This window comes from Spermophilus citellus (assembly GCF_964194105.1).
Source record: "Spermophilus citellus genome assembly, chromosome: 12".
Lineage (NCBI taxonomy): Eukaryota > Metazoa > Chordata > Mammalia > Rodentia > Sciuridae > Spermophilus > Spermophilus citellus.
Genome location: NC_138198.1, coordinates 104356142 through 104376517, shown reverse-complemented (window position 1 = coordinate 104376517; position 20376 = coordinate 104356142). Strand labels below are relative to the sequence as shown.

The 20376-nt window shown below is 37.3% G+C and overlaps 1 protein-coding gene across 1 annotated transcript; it reads left to right on the top strand.

Annotated features, from left to right (window-relative positions):
- Positions 1-4963: 4963 nt before the first annotated feature.
- On the top strand, positions 4964-18907 carry IER3IP1 (immediate early response 3 interacting protein 1). Its single transcript, XM_081263505.1, has 3 exons — positions 4964-5154; positions 18017-18118; positions 18706-18907. The coding sequence occupies exons 1-3, from the start codon at positions 5064-5066 to the stop codon at positions 18759-18761; spliced, it is 249 nt and encodes an 82-aa protein (XP_081119631.1). The 5' UTR covers positions 4964-5063; the 3' UTR covers positions 18762-18907.
- Positions 18908-20376: the final 1469 nt, after the last annotated feature.

The following is a 20376-nucleotide window of genomic DNA, read 5'->3' as shown; positions in this document are numbered from 1 at the left end:
GAACACTGAAACCATAGCATGTGTTGAAGTGAAAGTTAACAGGATTTGCTGGTGGATGATATGTGGAGGGTGAGAGAAAAAGAACCAATGATGATTCAAATAATTTCCCCCTGAACCACTGGAGTCACCATTAACTGAAATAGAAGAAGTAGGTCTCAGAAGTAAAATCAGGAGTTCAGTTTTGGGCAAGATAAGTTTGAAATATCGATTAGGCACTCAAGTGGTAGTGAGCTGGAAACATGCCCCAAGAGCTCCTGAGTGAGTTCTGAGCAGGAGACATGAATTTGGGAATCTTCAAGGGATATCAATGTTTTAGGCCATTAGACTAAATTAAAATAAAGTGAATGACTGTAGAACCAGAAGAGCCTGCTGCTTCTAAAGCACTGCAGAACCAACAGCACTAAAACTGAGTGACTTAAAACAATAAGCACTTATTCTCATGGATCTGTGATTGAATGAGTATTGATTGGTCTAGGCGGGGCAGAGCTACGGTGATTTGGATCTGCTTCACAAGCCTCTCCTGAAGCTAGTGAACTAACCCAAGCTTTTTTTTTTTTTTTAATGGAAATATAAGAAACATGTAAGACCTTTTGAGATGTCATCTCAGAACTGACATATTATCACTTTCTCCTCATTTTGTTGGCCAAAGCCAGTCTTATAGCTGAACCAAAGTTGTAAGTTAAAAAGTAGCAAAGTTATAAGTAAAAGACATTGACAGTGGAAAGGGTAAAAAATTTGTGTTCAAGAATATAATCTCTCAAAATGTATAAGGGACTGAGTCCCGGAGCATTTTAACTCTAAAAGGTTAATCAGAGGCCACATGTGAAGATCCTCGACCTAATCGTAACCATTGCTCTCCCTTACCTAAGGGAATCAGTTGGTTATTGAAGGCATCAGTTCTTTGATTCTGTTAAAGCAATGAAAACACTGATTCCATATTAATAGTTAAAAAGAATGTCTTCGTCAAAATGGCCTAAAATGCCAAAATGGGCCATCTATCATCCCAGAGAGAAAAAACAAAACAAACCCAAATGAAACACCTCGAAGAAAAAAAAAACGATAAGGAGACATCTGTATCTAAATTTAGAAGAACAAAGTTCATCCCCAACAAAAGTATCTCACAGGATAACTAGCAGGAATGCTTAAATCCTTATTAAACAGACATTAGAAGCTCAGCGTGAAGTAGTAAGTTCTAATTTTAAATGAACCACAACCATTTAGATTTTGTTTCAAGCTTCTAAGATTCAGAATATAAATTTTACCTATTTTTTTTGTTTTGCAGCAGCGTTTTCTTCCGTGATAGCTATCTTATAAATATATGATAAGATCTTCAGGCTTTTGAGTGTCTTTAGAAGTAAAGGCATCAGAAGAACAATACTTTTAAAGTATATAATCTGTTACAGCTTAGGCTACAAGCCTAGACTTTTGAAAAATAATGAATCAGATAGCCTGATACTAGCACAAGTACACTATCTTATAAGCTGCTTTTGCTAGATCCGGAGATTTTTTTTTTTTTTTGAGCTTGAAGGAGCTTCAGATATGGTAATCATCTAATTTTATAGATGAAATAACAGAAATTCAAAGAGGTTAACCTGATTCTTTTGACAATAAGAAAATCAGATCATGTGACTTGTAACCCAGTGTCAGCGTAAGGAATAACTGTGGGAGACTCTACTCCTGCCTTCACTCCATCCTTACCGTAATCTCTAGCTGTCACCTATTTTCTGTTGCTGTAACAAAATACCTGAGACTGATTAATTTGTAAAGAAAAGAGGTTTTAAAGCTCAAGGTTCTGGAAGTCCAAGAGCATCATGCTGACATCTGCTTAGCTTCTGATGACAGCCTCTTGGTGTAAAAGAGCAAGCAGTCACATGCAGAAGAAAGGTAAGAGAGAATCAAGGAAAGGTAAATTCACTTTATAGCATCCAGATCTTGTGGTCAACTACTTCATTTTCACAGAAACTACATTAACACCTTAATGAGGATAAAGCCCCCAATTACCTTACAAACATACCACCACTTCTTAACATGGTTACATGGGAACCAAGCCTCAACATGTTTGGGCAGGGACAAACTATAACCTCCCCGCTTTAACGCTCTTCACCACGTAAAAATTATAATTGCACAATGAAAACTTCTAGACAAGTTCCCCTGGCTATTCTTCCCTTTACTCATCCCAATGTAGACATCCTAGAGTGGCCATTCTCCATGTTCAGAAATAACTTTTCTTCAAATAGTGGATTCAATGATTGTGTGCCTGCAAAAATCCACAGGTTGAAACCCTTGCCCCCAATAGTATGGTATTACAGGGTTCAGTTTTTAGGAGATAACTAGGATGAGATGAGGTTGTGATGGTGGAGCCAGTGTTCATAGAGCCCGGGAGAGCTTGCTTCCTCTACACCTTGTGAGGATAAAATGAAGCAGCCAGCTCAGGGAAAAACCTGTACCAGAAGCTGATCTCAGACCTTCAGTCTCTAGAACTGGGAGAAATCCATGCCTATTGGATATCCAGTCTCTGGCATTTTGTTATAGCTGGCTTAACAGACTAAAAACCTCACCATCGTCAGTGTCTGGAGTTATAGGGTCCTTGAAAAACTGGAGGATTTGTTGGTATCCTACTGTGTCTTTTGTTTCCTTTATTTTATCTTCATGTATCTATCTACCTGACTTGCACTTTGGACTAGATTTTGGAGCAAATGTTTATTTACATCTGTGGGAAATAATACATCTCTTCTTCCTAACTAGTTGGCCTATTTAAACCTAATTTCTTCTTGGGAGTTTAATTATTCCTTGTTCATTCAGGTTCTCTTCCAGCACTACCAACACACAGGCTTCCAAAGTCTGGAATTGAATGTGGTATTTTTCTCCTCTACTCTCTTAGGGAGCCTTAGGAATCATCTTTAGGAAGTGATTACATATTTGTTCTCAAGCAATCTATGGAATTTAAACTAAAGTAACTCAGTCTCTTACTATGCTGTCAAAGACAAAGCCAGAAATTAGAACCATAAGGGCATATTTTAATCAGTAATATACTATTGGAGGGCCCAGTGTGATTTGAACTCAACTCCAGAGGTGACTGGAGTTTGTTGTTGTTTGATACCAGGAATTGAATCCAAGGGTATTTAACCACTGAGCCACATACCCAGCCCTTTTTTATAGGTTATTTAGAGACAGCGTCTTGCTGAGAGACTTAGGGCCTCGATAAATTTTGAAACTGTCTTTGAACTCATGATCCTCCTGCCTCAGTCTCCCAAGCCACTGTAATTACAGGCGTGGATGCTGCAACTGACTGTTTGGGGGGTGGTTTAGGAGGTAATAAGGAAGGGGGACATGTGGGACTCAATAGTCAGGCAAGTGAAATATTTCAAAGGGCTGGTCAATGTAAATGCAATTAGGCCAGCTCTGTCTGCTAGCTGGCAATTATTGAAGTTAGGATCCTATCCTCCCAGAGAGACAGGGAGACAGAAGCCCTGTCCTTTCTGGTGGTTACATTTTAAAGGCATGTTTGTCAGGTCCTTGAAAATAGTTCCCGAGTTATAGAAGGTACAGATACATCTTAAAAAAAAGATTGATTCACAACTGTAAGCCTCTTTCAGTAAGTGCAATAAGAAAGGGTGATCAGAGGCCTATCCTTAGGTGTAGGCTATAACAATTTTTTTTTTTTTTTGGCAACCTTGAGCTTTATCAGGCAAGCACTTTAAAGAGGGATAGGTCATCTGGGAATGCAGCATTGAACTGTTAGAAACAGTTAAAACTGTTCATTTGTTGTGACAGTAAGTGGGTGGATGGAATAATTTGTGTTGAGATTATAAAAGTTCTAAGCCAAGATGGAGACCCAGTCCAGAAGAAGGCTTAGAGGAACCTAGCTAGAGTTTGGTCAAGGAGAGGATATCTCTCACTGAATAATGTTGCATTCATTCATTCATTCATTCATTGCCATGCTAGTGATAGACCCAACCTGATTTTCTCTCAAAATTGGGAGCCATCTCACCACAAAGCCATGAAAAGATAATTTTGGCTTTACTATGAATTACTGCAAATTCTGAACCTGCTTGGAATGCCTGCCCGTGCCTTGAACTCACCCATGCCTGGCTCTCTGACCAGATAGCAGCCCTCTCTGAAACTTTAGTGACACCTCATAAATATTGGCCTTCCCTGGCCAGACAACGACCCTCTATGAGGCTCTAATGATCCTCATAAATTCTGATGTTGGGGCCAGCAAAAAAAAATGTAAACTACCATTAGTGTTATGCTCCTCAGAGTTCTGTTATCTGTAACCCCCCTTTGTGTAACTTTCTGGGCTATAAAGCTGAGCTGCAGGAAAGCTGCTGCTGCTGTCTTGTTCCTGCGGTTTTGGGAGGGAGAGGCAGCCGGGCAGGTTGAAATAATAAGCTTGCTTTAATTTGATTTTAATTGGAGTCAGTGGTCTTTTCTTGTGTCCTGGTCTAACAGCTAGGAGTCAACCAAGGGCCTTGCACAGGCCAGGCAAATGTTGCACTACTGACCTACATTCTCAACATTTATTTTTAATTTTTAAAAATGTTGTCAAAGCCTCTATTTCCTCTTTGGTAAAATTTGGTAAAATATGAACATCTCATGTAGCCCTTGGGAGTATCTGGGTCAGCACTGTTCAGTAGAAACACAATGCAAGCTTCATATGTCATTTATATGCACTCACAGATAAAACTTATAAAAGTAAAAATAGATGGCAAAATATTTTATTTACCTCCCTATATTTTTAATGTCATTTCAATATGTAATCAATATTACAAAATTATGAGATATCCTCCATTTTTGTTTTCGCTCTAAGTCTTTGAAATCTTAAACTGTGGTCCCTCTCAAGAGGGACCAGCCACATTCCAAAGGTTCAAGAGCCAAAAGCGGTCGCGCCCTGTGACATAAATGTGGACGGTTCTTAGCCACACGGGGGCGGAGCTTTGCGGAGAGCGCGTTTTGGGCCCCACGGGTTCCCGTAGGAGAGCGGGGAGTGGTGGCGGCGCCACGTCCGCTGCGGCGGCGGCGGGAGAGGATTCAGTTGGGCCTCGTGAAGGCTCCCGGTGACCATGGCCTTTACCCTGTATTCACTACTTCAGGCAGCCCTGCTGTGTGTCAACGCCATCGCCGTGCTGCACGAGGAGCGCTTCCTTAAAAACAGTGAGTCATCGCGGGGCTCGGGTTGTGGGGCGGCGGACTCGAGCCGACGACGTGCCGGGCAACCTGGTTCGGGACCGGCAGCGGCCCTGGGCGCTGCTCGGGGCGAGGGGTCAGCTTCTTTGGAGGGTTCCTCTCACCAGCGCTGAGCTCAACAACCAGTGAAAGTTGAACAGACCCCCGCGGTGTCCAGGATCAGGGCTGGGAGGGGATACTGAAGTGTGGCCGGGGCGCCCCTGCCTGCCATTAGTTTAGCTCAGTAATTGCAATTCCCTGTGACCGATTTTAATGGTCGAAAAGCTGGGGTCTGAATTTTGATCAAGAGTTGGGGATGGAGGAGTGGGTGTGGCTCATGTTGGAGCTTTGCTTATTGGGAGGGTGGACTGGGCTTTGGGATAATAAGAAAGGGAAAGTGTTGGAATTATCAGGACTTCCAGCTACCCACGTTCCAAGAAGTTATTCAGTACAGCTGCAGGGACCTCACAGTCAAGCCATCTCCATGCCAGCCTGGGCAGGCAAAATTGAGACAGGATACTGCACTATGTGAATCATTTGTGACTGTATACAACGTGCATCCGTGTGAATCATTGAAACTCAAAAGCACGGCCCAGATTGATTCATTTCACTTATCACTCAAGAAGAGATTTATTGACCATAAATTGTGCCAGGCCCATGTAGTTGGAGCTGAAATTACAGCCGATAACCCTGCCCTTCTAGTGGAATTTAATCTAAATAAAAACGAATGAGTATCAAGTATGCAGAATAAAGATACGTGCAGGTTGATAGTAATTTGTGAATTTGGAAAAACTTATTGGAGGAAATGTGTCTAGCTGAAATCTAATGAGTAAACCTTAACTAGGTGAACCGGGAAGGGTTGGAAGAAGTTGAGAGGAAAGAGAGCTGTATGCAGATGTAGAGCTGGTGTGAAAATGCTGAGGCAGGTAGAAACAGCCTTAAGCAAGACAGTGAAACTCATGACCAGATTTTTGTTTTTGACTATCCCTCCAGCCACAGTGTGAGGAAAGATTAGAATGCAGAAGGCTGGATGTGGGAAGAACCCTTCCAAATAGCACAAGTAGACATGGATGGGTACAAACATAACAAGAGCAGATACTTAATGTAGCAGTAATTATGTGCAGGATCAGTATCAAGTACTTTACATTTACTTATTTGTGTAACCCCCACAGCAGTTCTGAGACAGTCATTGTTTTCATTCCTGCAGTACACATGGGAAATCTGAAGCACAGAGGAGGTAACTTAAGATCACACAGGTAGAAAATGGTGGAAATAAGCATTCTGACTTCAGAGTCCATCTCTTTACCACTGTACTGCACAGAAAAGAATGTGTGATCATGTTATGTTATGTCTAAAGAAGACATGTTGAAGACTTAAGCATTGGTATCTGTGGCTGTGACCTTATTTGGAAACAGGATCTTTGCTGATGTAATCAAATTAAGATAAGGTCATACTGGGTTAGGTATGGAGCCCTAGATCCAATGACTGGTGTCTTTATAAGGAGAGTGAGATACAGAGGCTCACAAACACACACACAGGGAAAAAGACCATGTGACAACAGAGACAGAGGTTAAAGTGATGTGGCTACAAGTCAAGGAACCCCAAGATTTCCAAAACTACCAGGTGTTAGAAGAGAGGGAGGATGTGATTATCCCCAGAGCTCCCAGAGCAAACCAGTCCTGTTGGCACCTTGATTTTGGACTTTGGGGCTTCTAAAAAGAAAAATTTCTGTTGTGGTAAGCTTAAGTTTGTGGTACTTTGTTACAGGTAGCCCTTAGAAACCAATTACAGATCAAGAGATATTTTAAAGGTAAAAAAAGGCAGAACATACTGTTGGACATTGAGAATGAGAGAGAAAGGATAAAGTCAAAGATGTCTCTTAGTTTTCTGGCTTAAGCTACTGAATTAAGGATAGTACCTTCATTGTTAGAAAGTATTGGAAGAAAATTGGGGGTTGTGGAGTGGTTAAGGAGGTAAAGGATAATGAAATAAGTTTTGAACTGCCTGAGTTTCAGGTTTCTGTGAGATATGCAAATGGAGATATAGCATAGACATTGGGTTTAAGTCCATAAAATAAAACATAAGCCAGAGGGGGAGACTGAAATTTGAGTTTGTGAAGCACAGATGATAACAAGCCATGTGAATAGATAAAATTATTCAAGGAAGGAGTAGAGTACAAAAATAATCCATGCTCAGGACAATCCTAGAATCTCCTCTAGTATTTAGTGTTGAACAGAGGTAGAAATGCTGATTTGAGGAATTAGTGACAGAGAACCAGGAAAACCTAGAACTGGGGTTTCAGCAAAGTCAAAAGAAGGTATGAAGAAGGAGGGATAGTAGCATGGTTCAATGTTGCTGAGGTGCCAAGTTTGATAAGTATTGAAAAGCATTCCAAGGATTCTGGGTAATTGGGATCATTGATGGTTTTTAAGTTATAGCAGTGGGTAAAACCCAGATGGGAATGGGCTAAGAAGTAAGTGGAAAGTAATAAAATGGAGGCAACAAGATTATCCAGTGTTATCATTAAGTTGGAAGAAAGAAGAAAAGATAGCTTGAGGGAGGATATATTGTGGTGGTGGTTCAATTTGCTTTTATGCAGGAAGAGCTAGAGATGTTTCAGCAGTGACAATGAGAACTATCCAGCTCTCTTCAACAGGTCAGTGCTTGGAATAAGTGGGAGATAGCAGGGGTGACCAATGAGGCGAGAGAGAGAGGGGGGGGGAATGAGAATGAATGTGTTTTATAAGGGAGAAATTCTTTTTTTTTTTTTTTTTTTTTTTTTTTTGAGAGAGTTTTTTTTTAATATTTATTTTTTTAGTTTTCGGCGGACACAGCATCTTTATTTGTATGTGGTGCTGGGGATCGAACCCAGGCCGCATGCATGCCAGGCGAGCACGCTACCACTTGAGCCACATCCCCAGCCCCAGGAGAAATTCTTAAGCAATGTGTAAACCTTAATGGAATCCTAGTTCAAAAATATTGACTGTAAAAGTCATTTTAGGAATGTTTGGTGAGATTTGAATATGGCCTAAGTACTAGATGACATTAAGGAATTACTGTAAATTTTTTTAGTATGCTAATGGTGTTATGTAGGGAAATGTCCTTAGTTTTCAACATGCATACTGAAATATTCCAAGTACCTAAGCAGAGAAAAACTGAAGTTTACTATTTCAAAAAGTGAACAGTTGGCCAGGCATAGGGGGCGCCGCCATACCTGTAATCCCAGTGGCTCTGGAGGCTGAGGCAGGAGGATTGAGAGTTCTAAGCCAACCTCAGCAATAGTGAGGCACTAAGCAACTCAGTGAGCCCCTGTCTCTAAATAAAATTCAAAATAGAGCTGGGGATGTAGCTCAGTGGCTGAGTGCCCCTGAGTTCAATCCCCAGTATCCTGCCCCCCAAAAGTGAAGTTGTTAAATTGAGTAATAAATGTTCTAAAACCTTCAAAATTAAAATTAAAGAAAGAATTGCCTGTGGAAAAGATCTGGTAGTGAGAATAAAGTAAAACATCAAAGAAATGGAAGGATTCTGAAAAGGTAGAAGAGGGATGGATCTAAGTCACAGGCAGAGTAGATGGCATTAAGTAGGAACTAGGGTACTTCCTTCATTGATAAGAGATAGGAAGAATTAGCCAAAAAAGGGAAGTTTCCTAGACTTGATAGCAGAAGAAAAACTTCCAGCAAATGGCCAATTACTGTCAGCTAGGTGAAAGGGAAATAGAAGTGAAGGTAGCACCGTATCCCTGTTGTCTCTAGCTTTCACCCTAATGGAGAGATAGATGTTAAAATAATGACAGAAATGGATCGTTGTGTCTGGGAAAAATGCTTTGAAAGAAGCAAACTGGGTACAAACACATAGGAATGTAAACTGGATAAATAACAACAGTGTTATTCCATTTAAAGCTGAGTCCTGAATAAGAATAGGAATTAGTCTAGTCCATGGTACCTTTAAGACTTTCAAGTCAAGATGTCTTGAAGGCATTTGAATATACAAGTCTGGTACTCAGAAGGATGTCTATGCAGGACTTCTGTTTAGGGATTTTCAGTACTGAATAGTAATTTGAAATAGTTGGAATGAAGGTGGCCTTACAGATACAAGGATAAAATTCTGAAATTACTCATTCCTGTCAGGGTTCTTGGTTGCATGCGAAGAAACTGATTTCTGGCTGATAGAGCAGAAGGGAATTTATTGAAAGTTTTTTGGACAAGTAGAACAATAAAACAAGCTAGAGAGTCCAAATTCAGATTCATTTTTTACCAACACTTTATGATAAAGGTGATATAGTGGAGAGGAATGTAAATAGAGCTGGTGTCTAATATATTGTAAAGATGGCCCTTTCAATAAATGATTCTGGGTTAAATGGATACCCCCAAAGAAATAAATGACTCTTGTGAATCTAAATGGGAAAGGTAAACAAAGCTAAAAGAAAGCAAAATTTTTCTTAAAGGGTCACATTATAAATATTTTAAGCTTTGGAGGACAAGAGGCAAAATTGAGACACATACACATATATAAGTATATATGTCTATAAATACGTACTTATTTATTTTAAACACTTAAAATGTAGAAAATTGGTCTCATTATATTGTATACATGTATGAATATATAACACTGAATCCCACCATTACATACAATATAATGCACCAATAAAACTTATGAAGGGGAAAAGCCTCCAAAGTGTATTACAACCTCTGATGACTCTTCTAGAGCCAATCAGTATCACGACTTTTACAATACCTGCTGGATTTTATCCTATGTTTGCAATGTCCTAAATAATGTAATTTAGTTTGATCTGCTTTGCATATACATATTTATTGTACGTATTTGTACCTTACTTCATTTGCTAGTAAGATGTCTATAGGGTTCATTTAGCTAATTGTGTATAGTTGGGAAATGTATGTATTATACAGAGTAAAAACAATTTGCTCAAAAAAAATAAAAATGTGAAAACTATTCTCAATGGAGAACACTTTGAACATGATGGACCTACCTGGGCCTGCTTTCTAATGAAATAGCTATAACTGGAAAAAATAATTTTTAAATTGTTATGGTTTGGGTCTGGAAGGTCCCCCAAAAGCTCATGTGCTGAAGATTTGGTCCCTAATGCCACAATGTCCAGAGGTGTGGTTTTAGGGAAGTGACTAGATCATGAGGGCTGTAACCTCATTAGTTCATTTGATAGACTAATAATTTGAATAGACTACTGGGAGGAGGTGGAAACTATAGGCAAGTGGGCATCATTGAAGAACAGATCACTAGAGGCATGCCCTTGGGGACTATGTCTTGTCCCGGGCCTCTCCATCTCCCTCCTGCCCCTGGCTGCCAAGAGTTGAATAGCTTTCCTCCACCATCCCCTTCCATCCTAATGTTTCTGCCATGGAGCCAGCTGACCATGAACTGAAACCACGAGCTAAAATAAACTTTCTCCTCTAAATTGTTCTTGTCAAGTATTTTAGTCACAGTGATGAAAAACTAACACAAAAACTAAACACTCAAAGCTTTTGGGAATTCTCATAAGAGCATACATCAACTGAAGAACTTTTAAAAACATTTATTAAATCTCAGAACAGTGACAGTCTCTGGCAATTGAGTCTCAACCTGTTCTCCTCACTGACCACACCCCCCCTTAAGCAAAATAATAATAATAATAATACAGTGAAAATTAATGAAATAAAGTGGAAAAATAATAGAATACAAAAACTAGTTCCTTAAAAGGATGAACAAATTTGAGAAGCCTTTAGCTAGACTGACCAATAGAAAAAATAGAAAAGATTAAAATTACTAAAATCAGGAGAGAAGGGGCATCTTTACTGACCATAGACAAATGAAGAGGACAGCTATATGCCAACAAAATAAATAATTTTAAAGATATTGACAGATTCTGAGAAAGATTGAAACTGACTTAAGAAATAGCAAATCTGAATAGATCTATAAGAGATGGAACTAATAATTTTAAAACTTTCCATAAAAATGTCCAGTCTTCAATGCTTCATTCTACCAAACATTTAAAGAAGACTTAATAACAAATTTTCACAAGTTATTTCAAAAAATGAAGAGGAACAAACATTTTCCAATTTATATCATGAGGATAGTAATAGTTTCATTTGAAAAACATAAAGACTTCACAAAGTACAAATATAAATGCAAACATTTTCAACAAAATACTGGCATATTAAATCTAGCACCGTAGGATTATTCACCAGGACCAAGTACAATTTTTCCCAGGAACACAAGATTAGTTCAGCCTTTGAAAACCAAATAATATATATATATATATATATATATATATATATATATATATATATATATATAATGTTACTAAAATAAAAATATTATTAAATTAACCAAAATAATATGGTTATTACAATAGATACAGAAGACGCAATTGATAAAATCCAATTATCATCCATGATAGTATTTATCAAACTAGAAATAGGTGGGAACCTCCTCAATTAGATGTAGAGCCTCTCTGAGAAACCCCTGTTTAACATCATACATACTGATAAAAGACTGAATGCTCTTCTGATCAGGAATAAGATAAGGATATCCTTTATTGCCGTTTCTACTTAGCATTGTACTGGAGATTCCAGACAAGAAAAAAGAAATGAAGAGGCCCGTATTATGAGGTTGAAAAGATAAACTGCCTCTGCTTACAGATGATATAGTCTTATATGTATGGAAAATCCTAAAGAATCTACTAGAAAGTTATTAGGCTAATAAATTTGATAAGATTGTAGGATAGAATAGTATGTAAAAATCAGTTGTCTTTCTGTACATGAACAATTGAAAATGAAATTAAGGAAACAATTTCATTTATAATATCAAAAAGATAAAATACTTAGGAATAAATTTGACAAAAATACAAATCTCATGAAAACTGCAGGGCATTTTTAAAAAATTAAAAGTTAGAGATTTTTTTTCAAGAATAACTGTGTTGGAATCAAACTAAAAAGTTTCTTCACAGCAAAGGAAACAATAACATGAAGAGAGAGCCTACAGAATGGGGAAAAAATCTTTACCATGCATACCTCAGATACAGCATTAATCTCCACGATATATAAAGAACTAAAAAAATTTAACACCAAAAAACAACCCTGTCAATGAATGGGCTAAGGAACTGAACAGATACTTCACAAAAGAAGAAATGTAATCAATCAACAAATCCATGAAAAAAAGGGCAACATCTCTAGCAGTTAGAGAAATGGCAATTATCAAGAATACAAGGAACAATAAATGCTGGTGAGGATGTGGGGGAGAAGGTACACTCATACATTGCTGGTGGGACTGCAGATTGGTGCATTCACTATGAAAGCAGTATGAAGATTCCTCAGAAAACTTGGAAAGGAACCACCATTTAACCAGTTATTCCACTCCTCAGCATATACCCAAAGGACTTAAAATCAGCATACTGTAGTGACATGGCCACATAAATGTTTATAGTAGCTCAATTCATAATAGTTAAGTTATGGAACCAACTTAGGTGCCCTTCAACAGATGAATGGATAAAGAAATTGTGGTATATATACATAATGGAATATTACTTAGCCTTAAAGAAGAAGGAAATTATGGCCTTTGCCAGTAAATGGATGGAAATAGAGAATATCATGCTAAGCAAAATAAGCCAATCCCAAAGAACCAAAGGCTGAATGTTTTCTCTTGTATGTATGAATGCTAATTCGTAATAAGGGGAGAGTCTAGGGAAGAATAAAGGTACATTGGCTTAAACAGAGGAGAGTGAAGGGAGGGGAGGGGGTATGAGGGTAGGAATGATAGTGGAATGAATCAGACATTATTACGCTATATGCATATATGATTACACAACCTATGAAACTCCACATCATGTACAATCAGAAGAATTAGAAATTATCTTCCATTTATGTATGTTGTGTCAAAATGCATTTTACTGTCATATATAACTAACTAGAACAAATTTTTAAAAAATTAGTTTTTTTTATTAAAGGTAGAGACATCCCATGTGTTGATCAGAAGATATAATCTTGTTGAAATGATAGTTCTTATTACAGATTTAATGCTGTGTCTGTCAAAAATCCCAATTAGCTTTTTTGAATAAACTGACAAGTTGATCGCAAAGGAAATGTAATGGAACCCAAATAGCCAAAACAATCTTAAAAGAGAAGAACAAAGTTAGAGCACTCATACTTTCTGATTTGAAAGCTTACTACAACTATAGTAATCAAAACAGTGTGGCATTGGCATAAGAATAGACATACAAATCAATGAAATAGAATTCAGTGTCCAAAATTAACTTGTTACACTTATGGTCATTTCAACAAGGATCCCCAAAACAGTTCCAAAAGGAAATACTGGTACTTCTTGAGTCTGATGAGGGACAACTGTCCAGAATATATGAAGTACTATTACAAAATGATACATGAGCTAGTTGGATATGATAAAGTTCTAAGTTAAATGGGGTTGATATATAAGACATGTGCATTAATTCATTCCATTCCTTTCCCACCACTGATTTAGGAAAGTATAGATTTGTGTGATGTCCATAGCATCTCAGATTTTCTAGAATAGCCTCAATCATATATTCAAAGCCATTGTCCCAATAAACCAATGGTTCCACATGGAAGTATATGCAGAATCATTAGAGGTACATTTTAAAAATATAATGCCAGGCCTTACTCCAAACCTTTGTTCAAATTTTCTAGAAGCCAAGTTCAGCACTGTGTCTTTTCCAAAATTTCTTCAGGTGATTGAGATTTGTGCCCCTAGGTGAAAACTTCCATATTTCCACTTTTACCCAGAGGAAGCATAGAAATATTTGCCTGAGCATGTGATTTGAACATGGTCTTAGAACTAAGGGAAAATACCACAGTGGCTTGTAAGCTCTTGTTATGAGGTATCTAAATACATTTTAAAATATTTCAAGTTGCCGCAGTCCAGCTGCAGCAAAATAACGGGGGGGGGGGGCGGGGGTTAAGAGCAACTTGTGTAGATTGATACAGCAGGAGTGGGAGCCGTTTATTGTAGGACAGGAGGGGTATTTATACATTCCACACAGCTTATCTAATTAACATAAACTAGATACAGCAGTCAACCAATAAGGAATCTCCAGGCGCCATCCAGACTTGTTTACACCCTAGCATCAAGTATTTATTAAATATTGTTTATATGAGCTTTTAACTCTTGTTGCCTAGATTTCTGTAGCAGCCTATTCAATGGTTGCCCTGCCTCTAGTTTTGCTTCCTTTGTTCTACCTTCTAGGCAAAGCTGAACATGTTCTTCAGTGGCCTGCAGTTCCTGAGTTCTTAGTATCCATAGTTTTCTATGTAATATTCAGACTCCTTGGGTGATTTACAATCCCTCCACAGTGTGTCCCTTCCTCACTCTTTCCCCCTCTTTTCCCCTCCCTGATATTTGCCATGCAACATTCTTCCCATGATGCTCTTCCTCACTGCTGAGCCTTTACTCATACTACATTCTCTGTCTACAGTGACTTATCCTCTTTTTTAACTGGCAACTCCTCAGCCTGTCCTTTCAAGACTGCTTCTTGGCATTCCCTCTTCCACAGACCATCTCTGACCTAACTTCATGGGCCACAGCACCAATGCAGTTTCTTTTCTGCCTCCTCTAGTAGACTGAGAAGGATTCTTTTATCTTTATAGTTCTATCAATCAATGGGTGTTTTCTGAATAACCAAGTAACTTTATATTATCATATTTTAGCAATTCCAGATTTAAAGGCTATGTATTTATACAACTAATTTAGTCAGTATTTTGGTAATAGTACACAGAAATTCATTGTTTCTTCTAGTTCTATACAATAATATTAATAAGAAAAAAATAACAGTGGATTTTAATGTCTGCAAAAATTGGTTTTTACTAGAGTTTTGTGGGGCTTGGTATCAATTTGAGAAATATTTACTAAAACCAGTCGTAGGTTACATATGATTACATACAATTCAAAATAAATATTAAGCAGTGTATTGGTCAGCTCTGCCTGCCATAACAAAATATCATAACCCAGAAATTTATTTTCTGACAGTTCTGAAGGCTGGGAGTTCAGGATCAGGGTCCAAGCATGGTCCAGTTGTGGTGAGCGCCTTCCTCCTGGCCAGTAGTCAGCCCCTACATGGCAGAGATGTCTTTCTCCTGTAAGACTATAGATGTATTGGACTAGGACCCCACCCTTATGACCTCACTTCATCTTAGATTATCCTTTTTGAAGACCCTGTATCCAAATACAGTTAAATTGAGGTTTAGAGTTTCAACATAAAAGTGTAGGGGGAGTGTAAGACACCCAATTCAGTACCTAGCAAATGGTTAAAATATCATAAGCTATTATTTGATTCAAGATCTAAGTGCTTCAGATCAATGTAAATCATCTAGAGTTTAGAATGTCAAAGTTGTGTGAGCTAGAGCAGTAGGGAGAATTTTTAAAAGGGTAGATCTTAGTAATTTGAGTTTGTTTAAATTGTTTTGTGTTTTGATCGAAACTTTTTGGCTAAAGGTTCATGTCCTTCAGTTATGGAATATTTTATGTCAATATTTCTTTAATTGTTGTTTCAGGTTTTTTTCTTCTGTCTTCTGGAACTTTGATTATTTTGACAGATCAATGCTCTAATTTTCTTTAATTTTGCTTTGTATTATTCTACTTGATCTTTCAATCCCTTCTTTTGAACTACGTATCCTAATACAGCCAGAGCTGCTTCTTGATCCCCAAATGTTGCTTTTTTTACAGGATTTTATTCTTGTTTCTTAGTTACAGTAGTTTTTCTCTAAGGATATTGTTTTTTAAAGTTTTCTTCAACATCTTCATTCTCTCTTCCTTGGTCTCCTTTTCTGTTTTTTGTTTCCCCGTTTGTTTTGTCTTTGCATGTTAAGAATGGTTCCCTCTTAGTTGTGAGTTCACCTTTAAGTGTATGGCAATAGAAGACTTGTTGGAAGCTCCATGTATGGTCAGGTCTTGTTTACTGATGAACAAAGAAGATGATCACCAAAATCTGAACAAAGAAGTTGGCTATTTCACTGAGGTGAAACCTCTCAAGTGTCAGTACCTGAAGCCTTTCTTTCTGGGTAGCTGTCCAATTTCTAGAGTGATTTTCTAGCTCCTTGCCTGCAGAAAGTGAGTCTTATACATTCAGACTTACCTGAGAGACAAGCAGTGTCTTAACACTTTAGTCTTCAGACTTTCTTCTTTTATACCTTTCTGAGATACTCAAGGTCTAGAGCTTCTGTTTTGGTCTCTGCTGAATATACAAGAGAATAGGAAGGGGGAACAGAATGTTCTGTTTTGTGTGTAATCTCTTAAGTGTTCTTTGCTGAGTGTAGACTTAATGAAAGTAAACACTCAAAATCCATTTTTTCCCTTTGGTTAATTAACTGAATTGCTGGCATAAATCACCAGGTCTAATGGGTAAATTTATTCCATGACTTAAATTATTTCTAAAACCTGCTCCATTGAGCAGGTGGTATTGAATACTTGTTGGTGACACCTGAATTAGAGATGGATGATCTTTAGTTTGGAATGTGGCCCTGCAGCTTCCAAGAAAATCTACCAAGGAATGTTAGTTGATACTTACTTTATATAAATAACTAAAATATTTGATACTTGGAGATGATGTTCTTTCAGCTTAACAAAGAATTGGTGTATGAGTCAAATTTGAGCCTCTAAAAAAGATTTTTTAAAAATCAGTTGAAGGCATTCCCATTTTTCACATGCCATGAGTCATACAAAATTTTAAAAGAGAAAAGAGACTTTGGCCTGATGCCATTTTTCATGTAAAACATTACAACACACCTTCATGTTAATTTAGTGTCAGGACATTACCCAAGTCCTCACTCTACTGAGGAGAAATCATGGCAGGGTCTGGCGGGGTCTCCGCTGAATATACAAGAGAAGAGGAAGGGGAAACAGAATGTAACAGCTCTGACATAAACTCTCAGTGAACCTCATTTTTATCCCAGTGCCCACATTGACATTTTTAGGGTTTTCTCACTTTTCCAGGGCTCTCAGAATGAGTCATATCAGGTTTTTTTTTTTTTTTTTTGGTTTGTTTGTTTATTTATTTCATTGTGTATTCCTCTCAGAGTTTAGGTTTCAGTGTTCTCTGCTTAAATCAGTCACTCTTTTTCTGATTTTGATTGATTTCACTTGCCTGGAGACTCGGACTTGTTATCTTGTTTCTTTATTGCTATTTATTTGAAGATATGAATAAAGTCTATATGCATCATATTTAACCAGAACCTTACTGCTTTCATATTGTGCAGAACTTTTATATTAGGTTTATAAGAGTGAATCTATTAACTATTTGGATAATTACCCCATTGCCCTTTCTCATGGATATTTTCCTGTAGCAGTTACATAGTTAGGAAGATGGAACAACTGATAGTAGTTATTTATGTGCATGTATGACTCGGAAGACTAACATGAAATAGATTTTACCGTGCTATAAGTACTTGAAGGTCAATGTTACATCTTTGACTTAGATTACAAAAAGAGCATTGCCACATAGTGAAGAATACTCATTCAGCTACTTGGAAGAGAAACGGTTGTCTGAAAGAAAGAAGTTAAATTTAAAACATTTTTGGTATTAGGGATGAAACCCAGGGGCACTTAACCACTGAGCCACATCCCTAGTCCTTTTATATTTTATTTTGAGACAGGGTCTTGCTCAGTTGCAAGGTTTTATGTAGAAAAGGCCTTGCTAATTGCTAAGGCTAGTTTTGAATTTGTGATCCTCCTTCCTCAGCCTCCAAAGTTGCTGGAATTACAGGTGTGCACCACCACGCCCAGCTTCAAACTAATCTTTTAAAAGATGGCTAATGAGGGTTCAAGGCTAGCCATAATAAATTTTAACATAGTTAATCATCTTTATGTTATACAGTTGGCTGGGGAACGGACCAGGGAATTGGTGGATTCGGAGAGGAACCAGGAATTAAATCTCAGCTAACGAACCTGATTCGATCTGTAAGAACTGTAATGCGAGGTAAGAAGAAAGACTTGAAGAGCATTTTGAAGTTTTAATTTTGTGGTTTAAGTAACGAAGCTCCTGAGTATGAATAACTATTGCATACCCTTTTTGTAGTAGAATTTTTTGATTTTCTCTCTAACCCAGCTTTACTCTTGAAAGTTACTGGCAGGGCTGGGGATGTGGCTCAAGCGGTAGCGCGCTCGCCTGGCATGCGTGCGGCCGGGGTTTGATCCTCAGCACCACATACCAACAAAGATGTTGTGTCCGCCGAAAACTGAAAAATAAATATTAAAAATTCTTTCTCTCTCTCTCTCTCTCTCTCTCTCTCTCTCTCTCTCTCTCTCTCTCTCTCTCTCCTCTCTCACTCTCTCTTTAAAAAAAAAAAAAGTTACTGGCTTCTTATTAGGTTGCCTAAGAAAAACAATTACACAAGCTTGAAGTTTTATAATATGGTGCATTTGCTAATATTCTCTTTTATAACTATTTACAACATGATAATGATGACATATTGTATTTCCTTCTTTCCTTTTTAGTACTTGCTGCTACTCAATTTTTTTCCTGATTTTTCTTTATAGTAATGAACTTCTGTTTTTCCTTTGCAGTGCCATTGATAATAGTAAACTCAGTTGCTATCGTACTGCTTTTATTATTTGGGTGAACAACAATGGGAGAAATGGAGACCCAGAAGAAGAGATGCCAGTGAAGTTATTATTTCAGTCATTACTAGAATATTCATTTCTTAGCAGGCTGATATTTCACTTGACAAAAATGTAAAATTTAAAATAAAACCAGAGTTTCTATTTATCTGACTTTTTTTTTTTAAATACTACACTTGCAGTTTAATTACAGAAAGATCAAGTCACCAGAGGTGGTAGCTGTCCAAGATTGAAATACATCTGATTACTGGCTATTAATAACAGTTTGTGCTATGGTAAAAATTGTTTAAAGGGTACAAGACTCTCTCTCTGGGTTGTTTGTTTGGGTTTTTAGATGTTTTTCTCTCACTTCTCAGGGATGAATTTTTTTTCCAAAGTTTTGAAGTTCCTTGTGACTTAGCTGTGATGTGAGAGTAATTATCCCCCTAGATTAAATTTAAAGAATTTTTAAGTAATTATCACATGTAAATGGTAAATAACTAATTTGGATAATTTTATTTTAAACTGTTGGTTAAATAGTCTATATGGTCTTGTTATGAAGAATTAAAATTTATATATACTATAAGGGATAATACTCTGATTTCAGGGAAAATTCTAATTTTGTAAGTCACCTGATGATTGTGGTCTCAAGTTCTTTTTATGCATTTTATTAATTGGCCTGAATAATGAGATCAAGCCAGTATCCGAATTTTCATTGGTAGAAAAATCTGTATAGAAATGTCTGTGCCCTTTTTACAATGATGATGACTTATTTTATAAAATCAGCATAAATATTAGCCTGCAATATCAACCCTAAATAATCACAACTAAACCATCCTAAGTAAGAAGACTGTTTATTGTGAAGCCTTTACCTCCCAAAATATTATCATGTTTCCATTTCTTGGTGGAGCAGCACATTAAAAAGTGTGATTCTTGATTCTTCATTCTGTCAATAGAGCATTCATGCTAGATGTTGTTTTTTATTTTTTGTTTATATGTCTTGAATCATCTTGTAAGGTTGTTTGCTTATCCCATAATATGGTTTTATGTAGAAAGGTTTAAACTATGTAAATGGTTTTTGTGAAAATTATCAGTTATTTTGAAGGGGTGGAATGGCATCTTTGTTGATAGAACTTTTGTAAATAAAGTTGAATTTTCAAATCAAGCATTTGTTTTTGTATTTTAGCATAAGCCTGTCAGTATTAATTATACTAATCTGTTTTTTTTTTTTGTGTGTGTGTGTGTGTGTGTGTAATATCTCTTAAGTGTTCTTTGCTGAGTGTAGACTTAATGAAAGTAAACACTCAAAATCCATTTTTTTTCCCTTTGGTGAATTAACTGAATTGCTGGCATAAATCTCCAGGTCTAATGGGTATTACTCCATGACTTAAGTTATTTCCAAAACCTGCTCCATAGAGCAGGTGGTATTGAATTACCTATTAGTGACACCTGAGTTAGAGATGGATGATCTTTAGTTTGGAATGTGGCCCTGCAGCTGGACCAAGAAAATCTACCAAGGAATGTTAGTTGATACTTACTTCATATAAATAACTAAATATTTGATATTTAGAGGTGATGTTCTTTCAGCTTAACAAAGAATTGGTGTATGAGTCAAATTTGAGCCTCTAAAAAGATTTT

What these genes read in the sequence shown, in the direction of transcription:
- IER3IP1 (XM_081263505.1), top strand. Translation starts at nt 5,064, where the DNA reads ATGGCCTTTACCCTGTATTCACTACTTCAGGCAGCCCTGCTGTGTGTC. An exon ending in GGAGCGCTTCCTTAAAAACA is followed by an intron (nt 5,155 to 18,016) that starts GTGAGTCATCGC and finishes TATGTTATACAG; the next exon opens with TTGGCTGGGGAACGGACCAG. An exon ending in TGTAAGAACTGTAATGCGAG is followed by an intron (nt 18,119 to 18,705) that starts GTAAGAAGAAAG and finishes TTTCCTTTGCAG; the next exon opens with TGCCATTGATAATAGTAAAC.